This window comes from Vulpes vulpes, unplaced genomic scaffold (assembly GCF_048418805.1).
Source record: "Vulpes vulpes isolate BD-2025 unplaced genomic scaffold, VulVul3 u000000677, whole genome shotgun sequence".
Taxonomy (NCBI): Eukaryota; Metazoa; Chordata; class Mammalia; order Carnivora; family Canidae; genus Vulpes; species Vulpes vulpes.
The window spans coordinates 82,755-99,971 of NW_027325813.1; the positions used below are offsets into that span (position 1 = coordinate 82,755).

At 41.8% G+C, this 17,217-nt stretch overlaps 1 protein-coding gene and 1 pseudogene across 2 annotated transcripts in view; both read right to left on the reverse strand.

Moving 5' to 3' along the window:
- FAM227A (family with sequence similarity 227 member A) overlaps nt 1–17,217 on the reverse strand; it is an 86,763-nt gene that overhangs the window by 16,922 nt on the left and 52,624 nt on the right. For both annotated transcript variants that reach the window (XM_025984224.2, XM_072746249.1), the window contains 2 exons: nt 7,829–7,986; nt 5,437–5,589 (listed from right to left, as the gene is read on the reverse strand). In XM_025984224.2, the coding sequence (XP_025840009.1) occupies nt 5,437–5,589; nt 7,829–7,986 (311 nt within the window). The remainder of the gene's footprint in view (nt 1–5,436; nt 5,590–7,828; nt 7,987–17,217) is intronic.
- Nucleotides 2,355–4,116, reverse strand: LOC112908699 (non-POU domain-containing octamer-binding protein-like; annotated as a pseudogene).

The window sequence follows — 17,217 nt, forward strand, 5'->3', positions numbered from 1 at the left end:
GTAAAACAAAGTTACCTATGTGCTTATTGTTTTCTTTCTCTCCTATGATGGCAGATATTGGACCAAAAAAACAAAAAACAAAAAACCCCCAGCAATCCCCCCTTTTTCCCTTGATAACCAAATCCAGTGTTATTTTGGGTAATGAAATTCCACTCTGGTCTAGGCATGGAAATCTCATTTTTCTTTGCCAAATATTTCCTAAGCTTCTTTTGTAGCCAGGATGTCCACATGAGAATATTATCAGGCAGAGAAGACATGAGGGGGAGATAAGGAGCAAAAGAAGGCAAGTTCTTCTTTATAGAGAAAAGTGTCAGCTGATAAATGCAGAAGGGATGGTGGAAGTAGAAAGTCAGGTACAACCCCGAATAAAATAATTGATTCAGGCAAAGACCATCAATGATGCTAAAACCACTGGGTGAAGGTTAGGGGACAGCAGGTTCATTCAGTCTCAAAGAATCACACCGCTTGGGACACTGGGGTGGCTCAGCAGTTGAGCATCTGCCTTGGTTCAGGGCATGATCCCGGAGACTCCGGGATCGAGTCCCACATTGGGCTTCCTGCATGGAGCCTGCTCCTTCCTCTGCCTGAGTCTCTGCCTTTCTCATGAATAAATAAAATCTTAAAAAAGAAAGAAAGAAAGAAAGAAAGAAAGAAAGAAAGAAAGAAAGAAAGAAAGAAAGAAAGAAAGTCATACCACTTATTACAGACTAACTATGTAAAACAGGAATCTTAACAGTGGAGAGGTCTGGAAGAAACCATCTATCTGGCTGAGCTGGCTGACCTGACACTGAGCATCTCCTGATGCAGTGTGGTGAGCATATACCACATCATCTATGAGGTATTCTCAGTGAAAAGATCTTCCCCGAATCCTCTCAAGCATCTAGTATATCCCCAGTGACCAGTTTAAAAGAAATACAGGGCATTTTGGAATAAGTTAAATGATACTCTGAAGAAACAATCAGAAAAATCCAGAATGTGGCTTGAGCTTTTCAAAAAAAGTCTGTCATAAAATAATTAATAATGTAATAATTGATTCAGGGAATAACAACAAAGGTGGGGGGAGGGCACTGGTATAGATGAAAAGGCACCAAAGAGATACAACAACATTTTCCATACAAAAAAGAATTCCCAATCCTTTTTTTTTTAAAGGCTTAAAACGTATTTTAATAAGTTGATGCTGCATTACTGCTCCATTTCTCAGAAAAACTCCAAGGATATCAGGGACAAATCCAACATGGTACAGCAATAAAAAAAAATGCAAAGCATAACTACCTAAGATAGGCAAGGCTAAGAGCTACTGCCTGGCCTTCAGCATACAGCAGCCCTGTTCCCAAGATTGTACTAGGCCTATCAAGAAAAGCTGTGAACAGCATCATAGACATAAAAGGGCCATTCCTGGGTTGTCCTTACCAGGTCCCTAAAAGATGGAGGCAACTTAACACAAGATTTTTTAAAGATACACTAAAATGAAAATCTCTAAGAGAAAGGTCTTCCTTAGGACATGAAGTGGGGGGGATCCCTGGGTAGCTCAGCGGTTTAGCGCCTGCCTTTGGCCCAGGGCGGGATCCTGGAGTCCCAGGATCAAGTCCCGCGTTGGGCTCCCGGCATGGAGCCTGCTTCTCCCTCCTCCTGTGTCTCTGCCTCTCTCTCTCTCTCTCTCTCTATGTCTATCATAAATAAATAAATCTTAAAAAAAAAAAGGACCTGAAGGGGTTAATATACGGGATATAACAGAATCATATGTATGTTGTCTGTGGCCTCTGTGGACATTTGCCTGAATTCCCACCTGTGAGTGAATGGAATGCGGTTAAAGTAATTGGGGGATGTTTGTTTTTGTGATGTATGTGGCAGTGTCTATGGGGTTGGAGGATTTAAGAATGAGAAAGCATGGGATCCCTGGGTGGCTCAGCGGTTTAGCGCCTGCCTTTGGCCCAGGACGTGATTCTGGAGTCCCAGGATTGAGTCCCGCGTCGGGCTCCCTACGTGGAGTCTGCTTTTCCCTCTGCCTCTCGCTCCCTCTGTGTCTCTCATGAATAAATAAATAAAATCTTTAAAAAAAAAAAAAAAAGAATGAGAAAGCAAAAAGAACAGGATGGACAAGAATAGAATGATCAAGATTAATGGGGCTCTAACTAGATCCATTTTGCCATGGTTCCACCCCCCCAAGACCCTCAACAATCACATGAGGCTTCAGGAATGCATCACACAGAATCAATTAGTTAAACAATATACCACACAGACCTGATTTGTTAACTGTTGCCCCTTCCTTGCCCTCAGCCTCCAGTAAACTCCCTCAGAGTAGTACAGGCAAGGACGACTTAGCTATTGGGAGGAATCCCTAACACTTTTCCAGGCCAGAATTCTGGGTAGTCCAAAAAGGGTCCTTCTTTTAAGAGTTTTTGGGAAACTAGACATTGAAATTTTTATTAGTATCGGCGACGTTTGTTTGGAGCAAATTCAGCTCCAGAAGCTGCACGGTTGAATGCAGGAGGGGTTCCACCAATTGCCCCAATTCCTTCCATTGTAGCAGCCTGGCCAAAGCGTTCAGTTGTTGGTGGGGTCAATCCCAAGGTTCCATCTGGCATCGTAGTGGCAGGTCCTAGAGGAGCTGGGCTACCAGCTGGCACTGGAGCAGGGGGCATGGCATCTCTGTTGTTTATGCCCATAGCACCTTCCATAGCCATCTGGCCCATCTGTATCTCCTGTTCTCTCGCATCAGGGAATGTTCCCTTGTATCCTTCCTGCTGTCGCTGCATCATTTCTTCCTGTTGCCGCCGCATCTCTTCCCTTCAGCGCCTGCACGCCTCCTCCTGCCTGAGCTGCAGTTGCTTTCGTTTTTGCACTTGGTTGTGCAGCTCTTCCATCCTCCTAAGTTCTTCTTGATGCCTCATCAAATCCTGTCTCATTAGCATGACCTGGTGCTCATGGCAAGCAGCCTCCATCTCCATCTCCAGCTTCTCACGAGCTTCCTTGATGTTGTGGTCCACTTGGTCGTGATACTGCTTCTCCATCTCTTTTTTTTTTTTTAACTTTTTAAAAAAAATATTTATTTATTTATTTATTTATTTATTTATTTATTTATTTATTTATTGAGAGAGAGACAGAGAGAGAGAGAGAGAGAGAGAATGGCTGGGACACAGGCAGAGGGAGAAGCAGGCTCCACGCAGGGAACCCAATATGGGACTCGATCCCTGGATCTCCAGGACCACACCCCAGGCTGTAGGCGGTGCTAAACTGCTGCACCACCGGGGCTGCCCTGCTTCTCCATCTCAATCAGTGCCTTCCAGCGCATGGCATACTCATACTCCAAGGAGCCAGGCTGTGCAAATCTGGGTGGCTGCTCTTGCTAATTGTGAAATTGCTGGTTCTTTATAACCAGTTTCTCTGGAAAGAAAAACTATATCCGCTCTGGAAGTCCCTCTTCATCATCCAACTGGTCCATGGGCTCCACAGTCACAGGCCGAGGAAATGTGGTTAGCAGGAAGGAGCCTTCACTGCACCTGTCCAGAGCTTTCCAAGCAGCCGGCTTCCCTGAGAATTCAACAATGCCTTTTCCTGAGGGCCTTCCTCGATCATCCACGATGACTACAGCCCTCTCCACCTGGCCAAACATGTAAAAGGCTTCCTCCAGCAGTTCATTGGAAACATACTGAGGAAGGTTTTGGATCGTGAGGGATGCAGGCAAAGCACACACGCAGCTGCTTTCCACAAAGTGGCATGTTGCCCAATTCTACTTTCGCAATCTCCGCTAAGGTTCATGTTTCCAAGTGGATAAAACCAAAGCCCTTATCCTTATGAATGAAGACTTTGCCTGCTTTCCCATATTTCTCAAATAGTTTCCTCATCTCCTCTGCAGTGATGTCAGGAGGAAGATTGCCCACAAAGAGCCAGCTACGTTGGGTGAAGGTCTTCTCTCCTGGTTTTCTAAAATTCTTCGGGTCAATAGTCAAGCCTTCATTTTGGCTGCTCGCTTGTTGCCCATTTGCAGGTATTGGTGGCGGTGGTGGCTGCTGTTGTTGGTGCTGCTGCTGCTGCTGCTGGTGCTGCTACTGCTGCTTCCTTGGAGTATGGTTTTGCTTCTCCAAGTTAAAAGTTTTATTGCTCTGCATTTTTGCACCCCACTACCAACTGTTCTCTCCTCAGAGTAACGGCAACCTAGAATTCCCAATCTTTGATTGGGTCCTGGAGCAGCAAGGAAAACTAAAAAAAGATATTTTGGGGAAAAATGGGGAAATTTGAATTTGACCTAATTACCAGAGAGAGAAATGGCAACATGTAAATAATTGGTAAACACAGTGAGGGCATATGGTGTTCACTGCACTATCCTTTCAACATTTCTGGCAGGTCTGAAAATTTTCTAAATAAAATAAAAATATTGAAAAAGTCAGAAGGCATAGGAAAATATCCATAATATACTGCTAAGTAGGAAAACAAAGTCTAAAAACCAGATTAAAGTCTAAAACCCAGATACTCCTATATGGGCCCAGGAGAAAAGACTGGAAGGATTTATAGGATTTTTAAAAGAAAGATCTGTTCTCTGTTATTCTGGAATTTACATTCTGACCACAAGAAAGCTGAATGTGTTTGAGATAGTCCCAGGGCTAGGCCTCCAATTAAAAATTGTCACATGCAGGGGCGCCTGGGTGGCACAGTCAGTTAAGTGTCCACTTCTTGGTTTTGCTCAGGTTGTGAGATTGAGCCCCAGGTTGGGCTCCACGCTCAGCAGGGAGTCTGCTCCAGATTCTCTCCCTCTCCCTCTGTACCTCCCATTCTTACTCCTGCTCTTTCTCAAAATAAAATAAATACATCTTTAAAATGCATTTAAAAAAGAAATTGTCTTGTGCAGGGGTGCTTGGCTGGCTTGGTCAGTGGAGTATACAACTCTTGTTCCTGGGGTTGTGAGTTTGAGGTGTACAGATTACTTAAAAATAAAATCTTTTTTAAAAATTGTCTTTTACGCTGAATAAATGCGTCTTTTTAAAAATATGCTGTGTAAAGTTAGTCTACTCTGAAGCCATCTTGGTAAACTACCCCAACAGTGTGAAGTTAGAATTCCTTCAGGGTGATGCCAGGTTCCATTCAAAATTTATTTGCAACCTGCTTGGGCACAGAAGCCATTGTCTCCACAAGCCTTGGTGTGGTTGAACTGACAGTTAATGTGTTGTGACCTGGAGTTCACCGTTAAAAGGGTCACCCAAGCAAAGTCCTGGAGTTTATTTGGTTATTATGATTGTTGGCACATCCTATGCAATATATCTAAATTGAATTATGGTATCAGATAAAATTATAGATGGGATTAAAGCTTGTGTATCATCCATTATCATGTGTAATCAATAAACGATTTAATATTCTCTTGAAAAAAAAATTGTCTTTTAATCATCACATGCAACAAGACAGATGCTCAAACAATGCCCCTTCCCTAAAACCCTTAAGTACCTGAGGAAGTTTTCTTGCAGTCCCTTTAGGTACTCATCAAAATATTTCCATTCATTCCAGTGGAGTCGGTTCAGTTGGTGGAAGTTTTCCTTCCGCTTCTTCATGTTACTCAGGGTCAGGTCGATGACCTCGGCATAGGTCAGGACAGACTCAGTGGCATCTGCCGTCAAGGAAGACCCCACACTGTCAGTTGGTATTGACTCTGAGCATTACCAGCAGGATGGCGTCCTACATGGAGAGGGGGGTGAGATGCCAGAGTGGGGGAAATGACCTGTTTCTCCACCGGATCACTGAAATCTGAGCAGGAAATGACTCCTGCTCTCTGACCATGGCCTACTCGGGAAGGCAAGGAGCTATCCTCCCCTATGGCCAGGCCATTCTTGGTCTTTTGACAAAGCCCTTCTCTCCTCCGGCTGACGGAAGGGCTAGGAAATGCTTTTTTCAGACTGCCACCTAAAGTTCTCACTCTGTATGGTAACAGGTGGGAAATACTTAGTGTGGGAAACAGTTCATAATGTATAGAATTGTCATATCACTGTGTCGTACACCTGAAACTAATATAAGTCAACTATACTTCAGTAAAAAAAAAAAAGAATAAACACAGTTCTTACTCTATTAATTATCACTGTGGTGAAGAGGAAGGGATTCCAACTTTCAGTCCCAAGACCTCATTCCCAATATTATGTTTGTATGTTGAAAAATCTTCTGTGCCTTCCCCACCCTCTCTACCCCTTCAGGGTGGGTCAGAATCTCAGGAGTGGGATTTCAGTCAAGATATGTCATCCTCTACATTTCTATTTTCTTCTCTGTAAAATAGGAATAGTAATTCCTGCCTTAGATGATGTTAATAATAATTATGAGTTCAGGATGGGTCAGAATCTCAGGAGTGGGATTTCAGTCAAGATATGTCATCCTCTACATTTCTATTTTCTTCTCTGTAAAATAGGAATAGTAATTCCTGCCTTAGATGATGTTAATAATAATTATGAGTTTATTATTTATTTAGAACCAGCCATATGCTATTTAATCCTGGCTGTAATGCTATTGGTTTGGTATACTTACCTTTATTCTATTTTATTTCAAGATTCTATTTATTTATTTATTTATTTGAGACAGAGAGAGGAAGAGAGAGAGAGCAGGGGGAGAAGGATAAATAGAATCCACACTGAGCATGGAGCCTGAAGTGAGGCTCAATCCCATGACCCTGAGATCATGACCTGAGCCAAAACCAAGAGTTGGACACTTTAACCAACTGCACCACCCAGGTGCCCCTAATTCTCCTTACTTTAGGAAGGAAATAAAAGATATAGAGCTCAGAGGTTAAGCTGTGCACAGATCTTAAGGCCAGTGGATTATGGAGCTGGGCTGTATATCCCCAACCCAGGTTCCTTCTACTACACTACACTGTCCACAGAGCAGTGAGGTGATCCATGAGAAAGTGCTTTATAGATAATAAAGTTATCTTTATTATCTATAGATATTAATATCTATATAGATATTATCTATGGATAATAAAGCTATTATTATTCTCTGCATATAGACTTATAAATAACTTGGGGATATGAGCTCTACAGGGCAAGTGCTACCTAGCTCATTCTGAAAGCTCCTCCTGATGGGGAGCTATGTGCAGACAGGTAATGTTTCAAGCACTTGTTACCTGTTGGGCTCTATCCCAAGCCTTTATTGCTATTGTGCCTGTACTCTGCATAACAGCCCTAGAAGGCAGGTGTTGTTATACCATTTTATAGATTAAAAAAATGAGGCTCAGAGAGAGGCTGAAACTTGTCCAAGATTACTTAGCTGGTCAACAATTGAGTTGGTTCTTGAGTTCAGATTGACTTGATTCCACATTTTGACCCCCTACAGTAAAGTGCTAGGACTCAGGACACCAACATGTCACATCTATTTTCTTAAGATCTGAGTTGGTTACCAAATCTTTAAGATAAATGACAACAGGGCCAGAGATTTGCTGGTGGGTCTAGAGGAGGAGTATATATGTGTGTGAAGAGAATGTTAGAAGAAACACACACCTAGAACTCAAATCCTGATTGATACATACTCTGGGGTCAGTGAACATCTGGGAAGCATTACTGAGCTGCAAAGCATGTTCAAGTACCTACTTAGCCTTCACCCTGGTACATAGGAAGAGGTTGTGCACCCAGGGAAATCTGACTTGCTCAAGGTCCAATGTGGCCAGTTCATGAGGCAGACTTGGAACTAAAATGAGCAAGATTCTGATCTTTAGGCTCATATCAATGGCTACCCTTTATGGGCATATACTATGTGCCAGGCACTTGTGCTAAAGGCTGGGTGCCTCTCTACACCCTTGCTTCTGGAAGGAGGAAACAGAACTCTGGAGTAATATGTGCCCTGCCCGTGGTGGAAAGGATATGGGATGCTCTTGGTTTTTTCCCTCCTGACTATCAACACGTCTTTGCCATGCTGCTGTAGACTGGCGTAGTTCTGGAGGAAGTGCACAATCAGAGGGCTCTTCCCATAAATGTTGAAGAAGTTTGAAGTCAGCTCAGGGCTTTTGCAGGCTGGGTAAGACTGAGTAGGAAAGAGTGAAAAAATGATATATTGTCATTTTTACTGCAAGTGTTAAGAAATGTAAAGGTACCAATGTTCGTTGTCCAATAACTACAATTTTAGGATGCTATCCTAAGGAAATTCCCCAGATTATTGTTTTAAAAGATTTTACTTATTTATTCATGAGACACACACACACACACACACACACACACACACACACACCGAGGCAGAGACATAGGCAGAGGGAGATGCAGGCTCCATGCAGGAAGCCAGATGTGGGACTCGATCCCAAGACTCCAGGATCACACCCTGAGCCAAAGGCAGATGCTCAACCGCTGAGCCACCCAGGTGTCCTGAAATTACCCAAATCAAACAAAAATGATTTAAGTACCAAGATGCTCACAACAGATATATATATATATATATATATATATATATATATATATATATATATAGCAAAAGGTTAGAATAACCTGAGTGTTCAAGAAAATATTGATATTTCTGTCCCAAGGAATAGTTATGCCGCTATTAAAATGTTTATAAAGAATTGGTCTTAAGAAACTGCTTCAGATATAATGGATTAAAAAATTGAGATGTGAAATCGGGTAGATAGCATTATATACTTTCTATGAAATAAACCAGTTTTTAAAAAAAGATAGGAGACTGGGAGCTTAGTTACCAAAATGGTTTTTTCTTTTTAATTAGTTACCAAAATGTTAATGATTCATTCAGCAAATATTTATTGGGTCATTACCATGGATATATACTGTTCTGGGTGCTAGAGATTGAGCTGAGAAAATGACAAATTCCAGCCCCCATGGAGCTTGCATTACAGTTGAGACACAGACAATAAAGGAATAATAATAAATAAAGGAATAACTTGACATTATAGAAAATAGGTGCTTTAGATAAGAATGAAACAGGACAAGGGGTGGAGGATGGTGGGAAGAGAGACTGGAGAGGAGAGGAATCTTTTCCATAAGGTGGTCAGGGAGGGCCCTGAGGAGATAGGAATGAGGATCTTTTCTAAGTGTGATGGAAGCCACTGGAAGGTTTGAGCTGGGGTTCAACATAATTGGATTAATTTTTCTACTGCTCCCTTTGAGGTGTAAAGAAAGGCCTGCTGTGGGTGAAAGCTGCTGAGAGGAGTGGTTAAGGGGTCTCTGTTGGGGATGACGTGTATTGGGCTGGGACTGAGCCAAGTAGTTGCAGAGAGGGGTGAGAAGGATGGCATTTGCAATATGCTGTGAAAGCAGAATTGGCAGGATTTGCTGGAGAAGAGAAGTCAAGGATGACTCTAAAGTGTAGGTATTAGTAGCTTCAGGTGGGAGGATCGGGGAAGGGACAGGTTAGTGGGGTGGGAAAATCAAAAAGTCTGCTGTAAAAAAAAAAAAGTCTGCTGTAGGGCACATGGGTGGCTCAGTGGTTGAATGTCTGCCTTTGGCTCATGTCATGATCCCAGGATCCTGGGATCAACTCCTGCATTGGGCTCCCCTCAGGAAGCCTGCTTCTCCCTCTGCCTGTGCTTCTCTCTCTATCTCTCTTTCTCTGTCTCTCATGAATAAATAAATAAAATCTAAAAAAAAAAAAAGTCTGGTTTGGACACGCTATATTTGAGAGGAAGTATCTCAGGAAAGAATGGGCTGGGGCCAAGAGTGATTCGTTTTCCTTGCTTATATTCCTCTGCCTTTTTCCAAAAATGTCAATAATGATTATGTACTATCTTTGCATTTAAAGAAATAATACATTTTAATTAATTAATTTATTTATTTATTTTTAAAAAGATTATTTATTTATTTGTTTGTTTATTTATTTATTTATTCATGGGAGACACACACAGAGAGAGAGAGAGAGAGAGAGAGGCAGAGACACAGGCAGAGAGAGAAGCAGGCTCCAAGCAGGGAGCCCGACGCAGGACTTGATCCCAGATCTCCGGGATCAGGCCCTGGGCCGAAGGCGGCACTAAACTATTGAGCCATCCAGGCTGCCCGGGTTCACCGATTTCAGACACGTCACCTTGAAGAGATGGTTCAAGGGTTGAAATTATCATGATTATTCTCCTGGTCCTTGGACTCAATTTCAGACTTTCTAGCTACTCAATGTTCTTCCAGTTTTTGCTCAAGTTGGCCAAGGACAGGTTTTTGTTACTTATAAGCAAATAATTCCAACTAATATACCTCCTTTCAATAACACTCTCAACAGGTAACTGTCCATTTTTGCTTCCCTAACTTTGGAAACAAGGAACACACTACCTTCAGCATGTTGGTAAGCATCGGATTTCTCCTCACAGGTGGGAGGGAGAGGAAGGCTCTTGGATACAGGGACCTGGGGATAGTTGTGGGAAGGGCTGGCTCCTAGCCACAGCACTGGGCAAAGGCTGGGCAGTATGCAAGATGAGAAGTTCTGAAACATCAGATCCAAGGGGCAGTGGGGAAAGCAGAGTAGGAACTACAGTGAAGCATTGGCATCAGAGGCCTGGCAAGAGGAATGAGTTGGTTTGAGAGCCAGTGCTGGAACAAGACCAAGAGACAGTGTGCCGCAGAGACAGAGGGTAAAGCTAGTTTTAAATGACAACTTGGACCCTTAGAAGTTCTTTCTTACCTTAGATAAAAATCTGACTCTGTAATTCCAACCCATCTTCTTCCAGAACCATGTGTAACAGACTAGTCCTTAAAATATTGGAGGAGAGCCCTTGATCTTCTCTATGTCTTGTCTTCTCCAATCTAAACATCCTTAGTGCTTTTAATAACTCCTGCACAGACTCCAACCAGCTCCCTCCCTCTGCATGTACGTTAAATGAAATGTTCTGAACTGGGACTGTCCTCTTTCTCATTCTGGGCCAACAGAACTTCCTTTTAAGAAGTTGTTTTTTGGGGTTTTTTTTTTTTTTTGACACTTAGAGATCATTTTTCTGCTATCTCTGAGGATGAAAGCCTCTATTATTACTTTTTTTTTTTACAAAATAAATTCATGTTCACTGTGAAAAATTCATATATTTTAAAAAGGCATAAAATAAGAGATAAAAGTCTCCCTCATTCCCATTTGTATCCCTAAGAATAAATACTATTAACACTTTTCTGGGTATCCTTCCAAACCTTCTGGTAGGCACATACCAATCTTATACCAGAAATATATTTCAAAAATAAAAATGGAATCATACACTATACAATGTCTTATTACTTTTCCACTCACCAGTATCTAAATGCATTACCTGTAACATTCTCTTGATTTATGAACTATAAACCTTGTCAACTAACTTCTTTTTTTTTTAATATTTTTTAAAATTTATTTATGATAGTCACAGAGAGAGAGAGAGAGGCAGAGACATAGGCAGAGGGAGAAGCAGGCTCCATGCACCAGGAGCCTGATGTGGGATTCGATCCCGGGTCTCCAGGATCACGCCCTGGGCCAAAGGCAGGCGCCAAACCGCTGCGCCACCCAGGGATCCCTCAACTAACTTCTTATATAAGTTATAAGTCTGTCTCACAGGAACCATATATGTTGTCTACCTTGGATTTGGCTGCCTCTACCCTTTGTAACTCCTATATAAACATAAATTCCCCAACTGATTAATGTTGACCCATGGGCAGGGACATCTCTATGCCCTTATTCAGCAGAAGTTATAGAAGATAAGAACTTCTACCCTCGGCAACTTAAAAGATTTAAAGGTCAACATTTTTTTTTAAAGATTTTATTTATTTATTCATGAGAGGCACAGAGAGAGAGAGAAAGAGGCAGAGACACAGGCAAAGAGAGAAGCAGGCTCCATGCAGGGAGCCTGATGTGGGACTTGATCCCGGGCCTCCAGGATCATGCCCCGGGCTGAAGGCAGGCACTAAACCACTGAGCCATCCAGGGATCCCCAAAGGTCAACATTGTTCAGGGGGGGAAATGATGAGGAGAACAATGGGAAGAGAAATGTAGATAAAATTCAATTTCCTTATCACTTGCAGCCCCCTGATAAAATACCTGAGAAAAGCAGTGTGTGACATTCCTCAAGAAAATCACCTTAATGTTGATGTTTTGTAAGAGACTAAAAATCAAAGACCTAGTCTAGGATTCTCTAAGTCTTCTTTAACATGCAGAAACCCCTTTTAGAGACTTCTGTTACTTCTACCATCTCCCCCACAAAACTTAAAAGTATATGAGTCACTCTTCACAATCGCAGTTCAGCTCCTTCTGCCCACGGATTCTGTGCCCATGCTATAATAAAAGTGCCTTTTTTGCACCTTAAAAAAAAAAAGAAACCTCTCATTGTTTTTAATAGCAGCAATATCCATATTATAGGCATTTCACAATTTACCTTCTGATCTACAGAAATTTAAGTTTTCTTCACTTTTTTTCCAGTCCAGATTAATGTAAAGGATGGTCATGTATGAACCTTTCTACAGGATAGATTATCCGAAATGAAATTGTTGGGTCATAGGTGTATATGTTTAAAATTTTAATGGGACACTCTAAATCATGATAAAACATATAAAAAGTGCTAGTAAATATTTTTTTTAAGATTTTTTAAAAAATTTTTATTTGAGGGCAGCCTGGGTAGCTCAGCAATTTGGCACCTGCCTTTGGCCCAGGGTGTGATCCTGGAGTCCCACATCGGACTCCCTGCATGGAGCCTGCTTCTCTCTCTCTGCCTCTCTCTCTGCCTGTGTCTCTGTCTCTCTCTCTCTGTATATCTCATTAATAAATAAATAAAATCTTTAAAAAAATAAAATAAAATAAAATAAAATTTTTTGTTTGAGAGAGAGAGAGAGCAAGAGCAAGAGCAAGAACAAGGAAAGGGGCAGAGGGAGAGGGAGAAGCAGGCTCTTTGCTGAGCAGGGAGCCCAAGGCAGGGCTCCATCCCAGAATCCTGGGATCATAACTTGAGCCGAAGGTAGATGTATAACAGAGTAGCCACCCAGCACCCTGCTAGTAAATATATTTTAAATTCTTCTCAATGAATGGAGGAGCTTGCAAGAAAGGAAAATCCTTTGAGGTCTAGGGAACTGAGGGAGTGCTGAAGTTGGATGTCCAGATTAAGAACAACTTCAAAGGAAGGTAGAAATGAGAGTCCTTTCCTTGTTCCTGGTGTTAAGCCAAAGGCTCTGCTGTTCACTGTTCTGCAGGCTTTTGATACTAATGTCTCTATCTAGTTCCCAAGGTCCCCTTCCATTCCTGGTGTAGTGGATGTAATAAAATGGTCTTAGCTGATACCAGAATTTACCATGGGGAGGGTGATGTAGAAAATGTTGGGGTTCGGAGCCTACAGCCAAGAATGAATTCTTGAGACATCTTCGGGGCAAAAAGGTAGTTTTATTAAAGCATGGGGACAGGACCTGTGAGCAGAAAGAGCTGCACTGAAGTTGTGAGGAGCGGCCCATTACATACTTTCAAGTTGTAAGAGGGTTAGGGAGAGTGTAAGTCTCTAAGGAATTTTGGAAGCAAGATTTCCAGGACCTTGAGGGAGCTAACTATTGTTGGGGAAAGATCATCTATTGCTGTCTAATAAACCCTTAGCATGAGACCCTTCAGATGTATATCAGTGGGTCATATGCTTGGGGGATGATTCCTAACATATATAGTAAAACCCAAGTCATGAGATCCTTCAAATGTATCTCAGTAATGTTTGCAGTATGATTGCCAACATGTATCTTAGGGGGTAGAGAAAAAGGAAGTTTTCAAATAAATTTTTATATGTTAAAGTAGTCTTACAGGATCCTGGGGGTCAGACCAAGATTGCCTTTTGCCCTTAGCAAAGTGTCAATGTTGAGGTAGCTGAACTCCCAGAGGAAGGTCTCTCTGTCTAAAGGACTTGTCAGTGGGCTAAAGGCAGTAGGGAAATTTAGTTTTGTTCTTTTGCCTTTGTTTCCCACGTCAAGGGGACTGTCCTTGCTCAGGAACGCACAGCAATTAGCACTTGGTGAAAAGCTTAGTGTCAAAGGCAGAGTGAGGGCTATACTGCTTTGCCTCAGAAATGAGCAGGAGTTGGGGATGGGAGAAAGAGAAGAGAGTAAAGTGGAGAGGGCTTGGGAGGGGGTCTAACTGGTGGATAACTATAGGGTTTGTAAGAAGGGTAACTCACACATACAAAAAAAGAAGAGTAACTCACATCACTGTTCTCAGTGCCACTGTGATAGGGTTTCCCCTCTTCCCACCTCTATCAACCTAGTAATACCTTCCATCTACACAACACATGTAACAGGCCTGTGTGGACAATTTTTTCCCCTCAAAAATGAGGGGAAGAGGTGAGTTCCATATTTGGGCTGATGTTGTATGCGAAGAGCATATCCAGGACAAAAGGGGAGCTCAGTGCCAGAAAAAACATAAGCCCCCAGAGTTCACAGACAAATGGGGAGAGGACTGGGCTTCAAACAAATCATATAGCAAATGCCTGAGCAATCTCTAGCTAAATTCAAAGGAGCAGGGATCCCTGGGTGGCTCAGGGGTTTGGTGCCTGCCTTTGGCCCAGGGCACAATCCTGGAGTCCCGGGATTGAGTCCCGCATCGGGCTCCCTGTGTGGAGCCTGTCTCTGCCTCTCTCTCTCTCTATCATGAATAAATAAATAAATCTTAAAAAAATAAGAATAAAAAAATAAAACTTAAAAAAAAAATAAATTCAAAGGAGCAGAGTGACTCCTGGTGATATCTGATTATGTGAGTAAAGTTTTTGCATTGTGAATAGGTGATGATATAAAAATATTGTGGAAAAAATTGGAAGAATAGGGACGCCTGGGTAGCTCAGCAGTTGAGTGTATGCCTTTGGCTCAGGGTGTGATCCCAGTTCAGGGATAGAGTCCCACATCAGGCTCCCTGATGGGGAGGAGCCTGCTTGTCTTTCTGCCTCTCTGTGTCTTTCATGAATAAATAAATAAAATCTTTTTTAAAAAATTGGGAGAATATTTCATACATCTTAGAGTGGTAAAGATCTTTCATAGTAAGAAATGAAATCGAGAAGCCGTAAAAGAGAAGATCAACAAGAATGGCTATAGAAGATTACAATTTTTCTCACATAAAACACCATAATTAAAGTAAAAGGATTAAATAGTAAATGTTTTTGGCGATGCCTGGGGGCTCAGTGTTTAAGCCTTTGGCTCAGAGTGTGATCCTGGGATCAAGTCCCGCATCAGGCTCCCTGCATAGAGCCTGCTTCTCCCTCTGCCTATGTCTCTGTCTCTGTCTCTCTCTCTCTCTCTCTCTCTGTGTGTCTCTCGTGAATAAATAAATAAAATCTTAAAAAAAATAGTAAATGCTTTTGCCAAACATATGACGAAGAATTGAGCATCTACAAATGAATAATAAGCCAAAGATTGAGAACCTCAATCTCAGAAGTAGAAATATTACTACTTAGAAAAAAAAACCAAAAGACTCAGGCATTTCACAGAAATAGAACTTCCAAAGGATTATAAATATAGAAAAATAGGGGTGCTTGGATAGCTCAGTCAGTTAAACCTCTGCCTGCCTTTGGCTCTGGTTGTGATATCAGGGTTCTGGGATCTAGCCCCAAGCCCCAATGAGGTCCCTGCTCAGTTTTCCTTCTCCCTCTGCCCTTCCCCCTCTACTTGTGCTCACTCTCTCTCCCTTAAATAAATAAAATCTTTAAACAAAATTAGGGGGCAGCCCGGGTGGCTCAGCGGTTTAGCGCCGCCTTCAGCCCAGGGCCTGATCCTGGAGACCCAGGATCAAGTCCCACGTCAGGCTCCCTGCATAGAGCCTGCTTCTCCCTCTGCCTGTGTCTGTGCCTCTCTCTCTCGTTCTGTCTCTCATAAATAAATAAATAAAATCTTAAAAATAAAAATAAAAAAATAAAATTAGGCAACTTCACTCATAATTAAAGCATTAATACCGAAACAATTAAAAAGTACCATTTCCCCCTCATGAGAACAGCAACAAACAATTTGATGATGCACGACATTGGCAAAGGTACATGGAAGGTCTCTCGTAGGTTGCTGGTGGGAATATAAATTGGCACAACTTCATTGGAGAGCAATTTAAGATGTACTATGATTTAGTAATTCCACTTCCAAGAGTGTTTCTACATGTGCACTTGAGCCCAGAACCACATAAACACTAAGATGTTCAAGGCAGCAGTATTTGTTTTTTTAAAGATTTTATTTATTTATTTATTTATTTATTTATTTATTTATTTATTATTTATTTATTCACGAGAGACACACACACACAGAGAGGGAGGCAGAGATACAGGCAAAGGGAGAAGCAGGCTCCATACAGGGAGCCCAACACGGGACTCGATCACGGGTCTCCAGGATCACACCCTGGGCCAAAGGCGGCGCTAACTGCTGAGCACCCGGGCTGCCCAAGGCAGCAGTATTTGTAATAGCAAAGACTGGAAGCACTTACATGCCTACTGATGGGAAAATGGTTAACGAACTATGAAACACAGGCGTAAGTAAACATGAGAACAGAGTGTGATGGCTCTCCAGGTGCTCTCATATGGAACATTACATAAGATATACTGATGTCAGTATAGAGTCTAATTTAGAGCATAGGACCTGGACTCAAACTGCTCAAGTCAAAAATCCTGGCTCTATAATGACAACTCAACAACAAAAATAAAAACAACTCAGTCTAAAAATGGGCAACAGATTTGAATAAACATTTCTCCAAAGAAGTACACAATGGCCAATGAACACATGAAAAGATACTCAATATCACTAGTCATTAGAGAAATAGAAGTCAAAATCACAATGAAGTACTTCTGGATGCCAACGAGGATAACTATCATGAGAGAATGGAAAAGAAAAGAAGTATTGGCAAGGGTATGGAGAAATTGAAACCCTCACATGTTGGTGAGAATGTAAAATGGTGCAGTTGCTGTGGGAAAATTTGGCATTTCCTCAAAAAGTGTGACACAGAGTTACCATAGGACCCAATAATGCCACTCCTGGCTATATATCTAAGAGGACAGAAAACATATGTGCCCACACAAACTTGTACATGAATGCTCATGGAAACAGCATTATTCATAATAGCCAAAAGATGGAAACAACCCAAATGTCCATCAACTGGTGAATGGATAAACAAAATGTGATCTATTCATATATAGAATGTTATTCAGCCATAAAAAGAAATGAAATACCAACAGATGCCACTACATGGATAAACCTTGAAAACATTATGCTAAGTGAAAGAAATCAGTTATAGAAGGCCACATATTGTATGATTCTATTTATATGAAATGTCCAGAATAGGCAAATCCATACAGACAGAGAAGTAGATTGGTGGCTTGCAGAGGCTTGGGGGGAG